A 10,202-nucleotide genomic window follows, 5' to 3' on the forward strand; every position below is an offset into this window, starting at 1 on the left:
AAAAAAAAAAAAAAAAAGAGAGAGAGAGAGATAAAGAAAGAAAGAAGGAAAGAAGAGAGACAGAGACTATAAAACAAGTCTCAATGAATTTGAAAGGCTTTATGTCATACAAATGAAATTTAATTAGAAAAAAATAAAGAACAGGACCCTATCTGGAAATCCCTCAACTATCTGGAAACTAATAGCACACTTTTAAATAGCCCATGGATCAAAGAAGAAATCAAAAGTGAAATCTGAAAGTATTTTACACTGAATGTAAATGAAAACACACATCAAAATGTATAGGATGTAGGTAAAGCAGTACTGTGAGGGAAATATATAGCCCTAAAATGCTGATATTCAAAAAAGATGAAAGGTTTCAAATCTTGGGGTCAGAAAGAATTATCAGGATTATCTAATCCAACTATGACATCTGAAACCTCTTATGGCACCCTCTCAAGTGGTTGTGTATACTGTTTACACCCACACTCCACCACTGTATCAGGGAACCCCTCCTTATAGAAATGGCCTATTCTGTCTTTGAATGCCCTGGTCTCAGCTTTCCTTTACAAATAGGACAGGTGTTTGTTACCTTTGAGGCAGATGCCGAATACACAACTTTGTGTGCCTCATCCACATGAAGGCTCCAGATCTGAGGTTCGGTGGGAGTTTTTGAGCCTCCATCCCAAATGGTAAATTTCTCTTGGCCAGTGAGTAAGTTCCACAAGCGTAGCGTGTAATCCTTCGAAGCAGAGATGGCAAGGGTCCCTTTGGCAAATACTTTCACGCACCTCACCTCTCCTGTGGCAGGCGAGGGTGGGGGAGAGTATATTAGCTGGGAACATTTTGACCTTGCAGCTATCAAAATGCTTGTCAGCTGGGAAATACCCTGGTTTACCAAAGAAAAGATGGATGGAAATGAATTGTGAAAGTTATCAGAATAAAAATGGAATCACTAATATTAAGAAAACCCTGACAAACAGAAGCTATGAAGGAAGGTATGAAGAGAGGGTTCTCACACTTGTATGCCTGATAACAGAAAAGACTACAAAAATCACAATCTTGCACAAAGGCTATTGCAACCTTACAGAAAAAAATACATCTGCAAGGCTATCTCCCCAGCAACTGCCTCTCCAGCCGCACCCTTATTATTGATCTTCGTAACCAAGGATAATTATTGCAAAACAATTATGTAATTCTCCTCTTTTTTTTGTTTTTTGTTTTTTTTTTGGGGTTTTTTTGTTTGTTTGTTTTTGTTGCTGTTGTTGTTTTGTTTTTTTGAAGACAGAATCTCTCTCTGTCACCCAGGCTGGAGTGCAGTGGCTCAATCTTGGCTCACTACAACCTCTGCCTCCCGGGTTCGAGAAATTCTTGTGCCTCAGCCTCCTGAGTAGCTGGGATTACAGATGCCCGCCACCATGCCTGGCTAATTTTTTGTATTTTTAGTGGAGACGGGTTTCACCATGTTGGCCAGACTGGCCTTGAACTCCTGGCCTCAAGTGATCCATGCACCTGAGCCTCCCAAGTGCCGGGATTACAGGCATGAGCCACCATGCCTAGCCTTTTATTATTATTTATTATTATTTTGACACGAAGTTTTGCCCGTATTGCCCAGGCTGGAGTGCAGTGGCATGACCTTGGCTCACTGCAGCCTCTATTTCCTGGTTTCAAGCAATTCTCCTGCTTCAGCCTCTCGAGTGCTGGGATTACAGGTGCCCACCACCACACTTGGCAATTTTTTTGTATTTTTAGTAGAGACGGGGTTTCATCATGTTGGCCGGGCTGGTCTCGAACTCCTGACCTCAGGTGATCTACCCATCTTGGCATCCCAAAGTGCTGGGATTACAGGCATGAGCCACCGTGCCTGGCCTATGATGATGATGATGATGATGATGATGATGATGATGATGATGATGATTTTTGAAATGGAGCCTCACTCTGTCCCCCGAGCTGGAGTTCAGTGGCACGATCTCAGCTCACCACAACCTCCGTCTCGTGGGTTTAAGCAATTCTCATGCCTCAGCCTCCTGAGTAGCTGGGATTACAGGCACGTGCCACCGCGCCTGGCTAATTTTTGTATTTTTTGTAGAGATGGGTTTTCACCATGTTGGCCAGGCTGGTCTCGAACTCCTGACCTCAGGTGATCTGCTCACCTCTTTTTTTTTTTTTTTTTTGAGAGCCTCTCTCTATTAGTTAAATTGATAGAACTTGTCCAAATGGAAAATAATGAAATGTGGCAGAGCAAAATTCAGAGGGCCAAAACTGGTTGAGTCAATGAATTGCCCCAGATGTTGAATTTGTACTAAACAGATAATTGAGTTTTACAAAGATTTAGCATCTACAGTGTCTAAAATTAATAACCATGTAAAAAGGGGGAAACTTCTAGGAAAATTATAGGATTTCTCTTATCATTTTTATAATCTTGTAAAAATAATAATAAGCCAGGTGTGGTGGGATGCACCTGTGGTCCCAGTTACTCGGGAGGCTGAGGTGGGAGGATCATTTGAGCCCAGGAGGTTGAGGCTGGAGTGAGCTATGATCACTCCACTGCACTCCAGCCTCAGCAACACAGCAAGACCTTGTCTCAAAATAAATAAATAAATAAATAAATAAATAAATAAATAAATAAAATAATCTTAGAGAGCTATTTCCTAAGGAAAACATACAATTTGGAAGGCATAAAGGGGAAAAATTCACCAACTGGATTATGTAGAAATGTAAAACTTCAGGAGGATAAACTGTAGTTGAAAGGTACATCATGAGAGATGTGGAGGAGATACTTACAACATGTAACAGACAAATGGAGATTGTGCTTAATAAAACAGTTCATCAGGCTGTGATTAGGGCATGAGGGTGGAGCCCTGGGGAATGGGATTAGTGTCCTTATAAAAGTGGTCCCAGGCTGGGCAGGGTGGCTCATGCCTGTAATCCCGGCACACTGGGAGGCTCAGGTGGGCAGATTGCTTGAGTTCGAGTCGAGACCAGCCTGGCCAACATGGCAAAACCCCGTCTCTACTAAAAATACAAAAATTAGCTGGGTGTGGTGGTGGGTGCCTGTAATCCCAGCTACTTGGGAGGCTGAGGCAGGAGACTTGCTTGAACCTGGGAGGCAGAGGTTGCAGTGAGCCAAGACTGCACCACTACACTCCAGCCTGGGTAACAGAGTGAGACTCTGTCTCAAAAAAAAAAAATAAGAGTCCCCAACATAAAGATGGGAACAACAGACACTGGGGACTACTGGAGTGGGGAAGGAGGAAGGGGGTCAAGGGCTAAAAAAATTCCTCTTGGGGGCCGGGCGCGGTGGCTCAAGCCTGTAATCCCAGCACTTTGGGAGGCCGAGACGGGTGGATCACGAGGTCAGGAGATCAAGACCATCCTGGCTAACACGGTGAAACCCCATCTCTACTAAAAAAAATACAAAAAACTAGCTGGGCATGGTGGCAGGCGCCTGTAGTCCCAGCTACTTGGGAGGCTGAGGCAGGAGAATGGCGTAAACCTGGGAGGTGGAGCTTGCAGTGAGCTGAGATCCGGCCACTGCACTCCAGCCTGGGTGACAGAGCGAGACTCCGTCTTAAATAAAATAAAATAAAATAAAATAAAACAAAAATTCCTTTTGGATACCATGCTCACTACCTGGATGATGGGGTCATTCGTACCCCAACCCTCAGCATCACTCAATATACCCATGTAGCAGACATGCACATGTAACCCCTGAAATTAATGGTGGAAATTATAAATGAAATAAAATACAATAAAATGAAAACAAGGATCTGACTGGGCCAGAGGCTCACACCTGTAATCCCAGCACTTTGGGAGGCTGAAGTGGGAGGGTCACTTGAGCCCAAGAGTCCGAGACCAGCTGGGCAACATAGCGAGACCCTCTCTCTAAAAAAAAAAAGACGTAAAAATAGAGCCGGGCATGGTGGCTTACACCTGTAATCCCAGCATTTTGGGAGGCCAAGGCAGGTGGATCACCCAAGGTCAGGAGTTCAAGACCAGCCTGGCCAACGTGGTGAGACCCTGTCTCTACTAAAAATACAAAAATTAGCTGGGCTTGGTGGCAGGCACCTGTAATCCCAGCTATTCGGGAGGCTGAGGCAGGAGAATCACTTGAACCTGGGAGGTGGAGGTTGCGGTGAGCTGAGATCGTGCCACTGCACTCCAACCTGGACGACAAGAGCAAAACTCCATCTCGAAAAATTTTTTTAAAAAAGTAAAAATAAAAATAGGCTGGCGCAGTGGCTCACGCCTGTAATCCCAACACTTTGGAAGGCCAAGGTGGGTGAGTCAGTTGAGGTCAGGGGTTCGAGACTAGCCTGGCCAACACAGCAAAACCTTGTCTGTACTCAAAATACAAAAATTAGCCAAGCGTAGTGGCAAGCGCCTGTAATCTCAGCTACTTGGGAGGCTGAGGCAGGAAGATTGCTTGAACCTAGGAGGCGGAGGTTGAGGGAGCCGAGATTATGCCATTGCACTCCAGGTTGGACAAAGAGTGAGGCTCTATTTCAAAAAAAAAAATTTTAAAAAAAGAGTCAGTGGACACAAAAGAATGTTTATGGCAAAACTGAAAAAATATATATATAGTATATATTTATATATTTAAGTATATATTTTTGTGTATATATGTATATATCCATACTTTTATGTATGTATATATTTATGTTTTATACACTCATATATACTATGTTTTATATAGATAAAGCATAAATATATGCATATACTACATACACAAAAATAGATAAATATATGTGTATATGTAAGTATATATATATATTTATAAACATGGTACATAGTTCGATTGAAATGATAAAATATCCTTAACATCTTTATGGATAGATAATTTACAACCACAAAATTTGCCCATTCAATCTAGAATTATACAATTCAGTGGTTTTTAGTGTGTTCACAGAGCCGTGTAACCATCGCCCCAGACTAAGTTCAGAACACTTTCATAATCTCAAAAAACAGTCATCCTCTTTTTTCTTTATCACATTAATTTTTATTTAATTACTTAATTAATTTATTTATTTATTTTGAGACAGAGTCTCACTCTGTCACCCAGGCTGGAGTGCAGTGACGCAATCTCAGCTCACTGCAACCTCCCACTCTGGGGTTCAAGCGATTCTCCTGCCTCAGCCTCCTGAGTAGCTGGAACTACAGACATGCACCACCACGTCCAACTCATTTTGTATTTTTAGTAGAGACAGGGTTTCACCATGTTGTCCAGGCTGATCTTGAACTTCTGACCTCAAGTGATCCACCCGCCTCAGCCTCCCAAACTGCTGGGATTAATAATTCTAAAGCAAACACATTAATAATTCTAAAGCAAACAATCCAGTGGTATTTAGTACATTCACAGTGTTGTGTAACCATCACTCTATCTAGTTCCAGAACATTCGCAACCCCCCAGGAGACCCTGTCCCTATCAGCAGTCACTCCCCACTCCCCTCCCCTGACCCCTGGCAACCACTAGTCTGCCTCCTGTCTCTGTGGATTAGTCTGTTCTGGACATTTCATGTCCATGGGAGTCATACACCATGTGGCCTCTGGTGACTGCTCCTTTTTGTTGTTGTTGTTTTGTTTTGTTTTCTTTTCTTTTTTGAGACGGAGTCTCGCGCTGTCGTCCAGGCTGGAGTGCAGTGGTGCAATCTTGGCTCACTGCAACCTCTGCCCCCCGGGTTTAAGTGATTCTCCTGCCTCAGCCTCCCGAGTAGCTGGGACTACAGGCTCACGCCGCCATGCCTGGCTAATTTTTGTATTTTTGGTAGAGACAGGGTTTCACCATGTTGGCCAGGATGATCTCAATCTCTTGACCACGTGATCCACCCGCCTCGGCCTCCCAAAGTGCTGGGATTACAGGTGTGAGCCACCACGCCCAGCTGACTGCTCCTTTTTATTTGACACAATCTCTGGAGCTCCAGCCTCATGATTTCCTTGCTGTTCTATAGACCCGCCAACCTCATTCCCCTCTCAGGACCTTTGCACTTGCTGCTTCCTGTACCTGGGAGGATCTTTCCTCTTCCCTGCCCTTCCTTCACCCCTGCAGATACCAAAATCCACAGATGCTCCAGTGCCTTATATGAAATAGTGCAGTATTTGCATATAGCCTATACATATCCTCCTGTATGCTTTATTATTACTGTTAACATTGTTATTATTTTTAGAGATAGGGGTCTGGCTGTGTTACCCTGGCTGGAGCATAGTAATGCAATCACAGCCCACTGTAGCCTCGATCTCCCAGGCTCAAGCGATCCTCCTGCCTCAGCCTCAGCCTGGGACTACATGTGCTCCTGTATACTTAATTTTTCTTTCTTTCTTTCTTTCTTTTTTTTTTTAGACAGAGTCTTGCTCTGTTGCCCAGGCTGGAGTGCAGTGGCGCAATCTCGACTCACGGCAAGCTCCACCTCTCAGGCTCACGCCATTCTCCTGCCTCAGCCTCCTGAGTAGCTGGGACTACAGGTGCCCGCCACCACACCCGGCTAATTTTCTGTATTTTTAGTAGAGATGGGGTTTCACCTTGTTAGCCAGGATGGTCTTGATCTCCTGACCTCATGATCCACCCGCCTCGGCCTCCCAAAGTGCTGGGATTATAGGCGTGAGCCACCGTGCCCAGCCTTTTTTTTTCTTTTTGAAATGGAGTCTCACTGTCATCAAGGCTGCGGTGTAGTGGCGTGATCTCGGCTCACAGCAACCTCCACCTCCCAGGTTCAAGCAATCTTCCTGCATCAGTCACCCAGGTAGCTAGGACTACAGGTGTGCACCACCATGCCTGGCTAATTTTTGTACTTTTAGTAGAGATGGGGTTTCGCCATGTTGGCCAGGCTGGTCTTGAACGCCTGACCTCAGGTGATCCGCCCACCTCAGCCTCCCAAAGTGCTGGGATTACAGGCGTGAGCCACCATGCTCAGCCTTAAATTTTATTTTTAAGAGACGGGTACAGCGGCTTATGCCTGTAATCCCAGCACTTCGGGAGGCTTAGGTGGGAGGATGGCTTGATGCCAGGAATTCAAGACCAGCCTGGGAAACACGGTGAGACCTAGCCTCTACAAAAAATGTTTTAAAAATTAGCTGGGCATGGTGGCATGCACCTGTGGTCCTAGCTCTTCAGGAGGCTGAGGTGGGAGGATTGGTTGAGCCTGGGGTGTCAAGATTGTAGTTAACCATGATTGCATCATTGTACTCCAGGCTGGATGACAAAGTAAGATCCAGACAGAAAGAGAAGGAAGGAAGGAAGGAAGGAAGGAAGGAAGGAAGGAAGGAAGGAAAACACAGCCAACAACAACCAAACGACAGGATCTCACTCTGTTGCCCCGGCTGACCTCAAACTCCTGGGCTCAAGGCATCCTCCTGCCTCAGCCTCCCAAGTAGCTGGGACTACAGGCACACACCACTGCATCCAGCTTTTCCAAATATTTTCAATCCACAGTCGGTTGAATCTATAGATGCAAAACCTACAGATATGGAGGGCCAACTATACTTGTGATTTTTCAAAAGATTGTGTTATAATATTATGTATCTTGTCAATTGAGCTTTTTAGGGCACTGCTTTAAGTTTTTTAAAAATTTGAATATGTCATAACTAATAGGAATTTGATTCAGCTCTTTAGACCTTCTCCATCCCCACCTGTTTTTCTGTTTGTTTGTTTTTTTGGAAACAAGGTCTCACTCTGTCACCCAGGATGGAATACAGTGGTGCAAACATGGCTCACTGCAGCCTCCAACTCCTGGACTCAAGCCATCCTCCTAGCTCAGCCTCTCAGCCTCCCACCGTAGCTGGGACTTCAGGTGCACACCACCATGCCTGGCTAACTTAAAAACTTTTTTTTTTTGTAAAGATGAGGTCCTGTTGCACAGGCTGGTCTTGAATTCTGGGCCTCAAGTGATCCTCCCATCTTCCAAAGTGCTGGGATTATAGATGTGAGTCCTGTTTTCTTAATTAAATAAAATGCCAAACCTGTTTTCCTAATTAGATAAAAGGGTTAGATTAGATTCTTTTTTTTTTTTTTTTTTTCTTTCTGAGACAGGATCTCGCTCTGTCACCCAGGCTGGAATGCAGTGGTGCAATCTTGGCTCACTGCTAGCTCCACCTCCCGAGTTCACGCTATTCTCCTGCTTCAGCCTCCCGAGTAGCTGGGACTACAGGAGCCCGCCACCATGCCCAGCTAATATTTTTTTGTATTTTTAGTAGAGACAAGATTTCACCGTGTTAGCCAGGATGGTCTCGATCTCCTGACCTCATGACCCGCCCGCCTAAGCCTCCCAAAGTGCTGGGATTACAGGTGTGAACCACCGTGCCTGGGCTAGATTAGATTCTTTCTAAAGCTAATTTTCTATGGCTTGATTCTGTTAAATGTATTTTTTAAACACATGGGATATTTTAACTTATTTATTCAACAAATAAGCACAGAGTATGTTGAATAAAACATAACCCTTGCCCTCAAGATCTCAGGTCAACAAATAAATGTAGTCCTACTTTTATTTATTTATTTATTTAGAGATGGGGTCTGGCTGTGTTGCCCAGGCTAGAGTACAGTGGTGTAATCACAGCTCACTGCAGCCCCAACTTCCTGAGCTCCAGTGAATCTCATGCCCCAACCTCCCAAGTAGCTGGGACTACAGGTGTACATCACCATGCCTGGCTAATTTTTGCATTTTTTTGTAGAGATGTGGGTTCGCCATGTTGTCCAAGCTGGTCTCAAACTTCTGAGCTTAAGTGATCTGCCTGCCTCAGCCTCCTGAAGTGCTGGGATGAGCCACCACGCCCAGCCAACTGTAGTCTTAGCCAATGTGGTCTTATGTACATCAAGCTGCAGGAGAGCACAAGGGAGCTAGTTATGAACTCTACTGTGGGAATCATCTCTCCCAAAGGGAGGACCCTTGAGATTAGTCCTCAAAAATGAATAGTTTTCCATCCTAGTTCTGACCCTGGTCTGTCTCTCTTCAGCATCTAGAACAGGGCCTGGTACACAGCAGACACTCAACAATTGGCTATAGAAATAAGTCATATCTGTTAAGGGATTATGTAGAAATAAACAACCTTACTTAGGATCCGAGGTCAACAAATGCAAAAAGAACCACAATTCTTTACCCTTCCTGATCCACACCCTTCCTGATCCACACCAATGTGACTTTGCAGCTCCTCCCATCAAAAAATGAAGCCTAGGCCGGGTGTAGTGACTCGCACCCCTGTAAACCCAGTGCTTTGGGAGGTCAAGGCAGGAGGATTGCTTGAGCTCAGGAGCTTGAGACCAGCCTGAGCAACATAGTGAGATCCTGTCTCTACCAAAAATACAAAAATTAGCCAGGTGTGGTGGTGTGTGTCTGTAGTCCCAACTACTCAAGAGGTTGAGGTGGGAGGATTGCTTGAACCCAGGAGGCTGAGGGTGCAATGAGATGAGATTGTGCCACTGCACTCCAGCTTGAGCAACAGAGCAAGACCCTGTCAGAAAAAAGAAAGAAAAAAAGAAAAGAAAAGAAGGAAGAAAGCCTATTTAGCCTATTTCCCTACTAGACTGTTACTGTGAATTCCTTTGGTCAAGAGAATGTAAATGTGACCAGGTACCAATTCCAAGTCCAGGTTTAAGAGATTCTGTGAGTGCCTACTTGTTTTCTTGAAACCCTGCCTTTGCTGGGGATGAGAGACCTGAAGGATGCTGAATGATGAGAGACCACATGGAGCAAAGTTGAGTTGCCTCATTTGAAAACATTCAGATTCAGCCAACTCCTAGATGATCCACTGACTGATTGCAGATACATGAGCAAGTCCAGCTGAGAGCAGAAAACCGCCCATCTGAGCCCAGCCTGCATTGCCAATGCACAGGAAGTGAGCTAAAGAAATAGCTTGTCTGTGAATCCCAACTACTTGGTAGGCTAAGGAGGGAGGATCACTTGAGCCCAAGAGTTTCAGACCAGCCTGGGCAACACAGCAAGACCCCATTTCTACGAACATTAAAAAATTAGCTGAGTATAGTGGTATGTGCTTGTAGTCCCAGCTACTCAGGAGGCTGAGCCAGGAGGATCACTTGGGTCCAGGAGTTTGAGGTTGCAGTGAGTTATAAACACACCACTGCACCCCAGCCTGGGCAATACAGTGAGATCCCATATTTAAAAAGAAAAATAAATGGCTTGTTTGAAATTACTGTGTTTTGGGATGGTTTGTTATGCAGCTATAGCTAAGTGATGCAGGAACAAAGACCAGGGTTTCAATACAGAGAAGTGAATCTG

General features: G+C 44.7%; 1 protein-coding gene across 1 annotated transcript in view; it reads right to left on the reverse strand.

Annotated features, from left to right (window-relative positions):
• Positions 1-10,202, reverse strand: part of NWD1 (NACHT and WD repeat domain containing 1) — an 87,388-nt gene that overhangs the window by 24,858 nt on the left and 52,328 nt on the right. The window contains 1 exon segment of the mRNA XM_023229651.2: positions 572-780. Coding sequence (XP_023085419.2) covers positions 572-780 — 209 coding nt within the window.

Source organism: Piliocolobus tephrosceles, chromosome 21 (assembly GCF_002776525.5).
Source record: "Piliocolobus tephrosceles isolate RC106 chromosome 21, ASM277652v3, whole genome shotgun sequence".
Lineage (NCBI taxonomy): Eukaryota > Metazoa > Chordata > Mammalia > Primates > Cercopithecidae > Piliocolobus > Piliocolobus tephrosceles.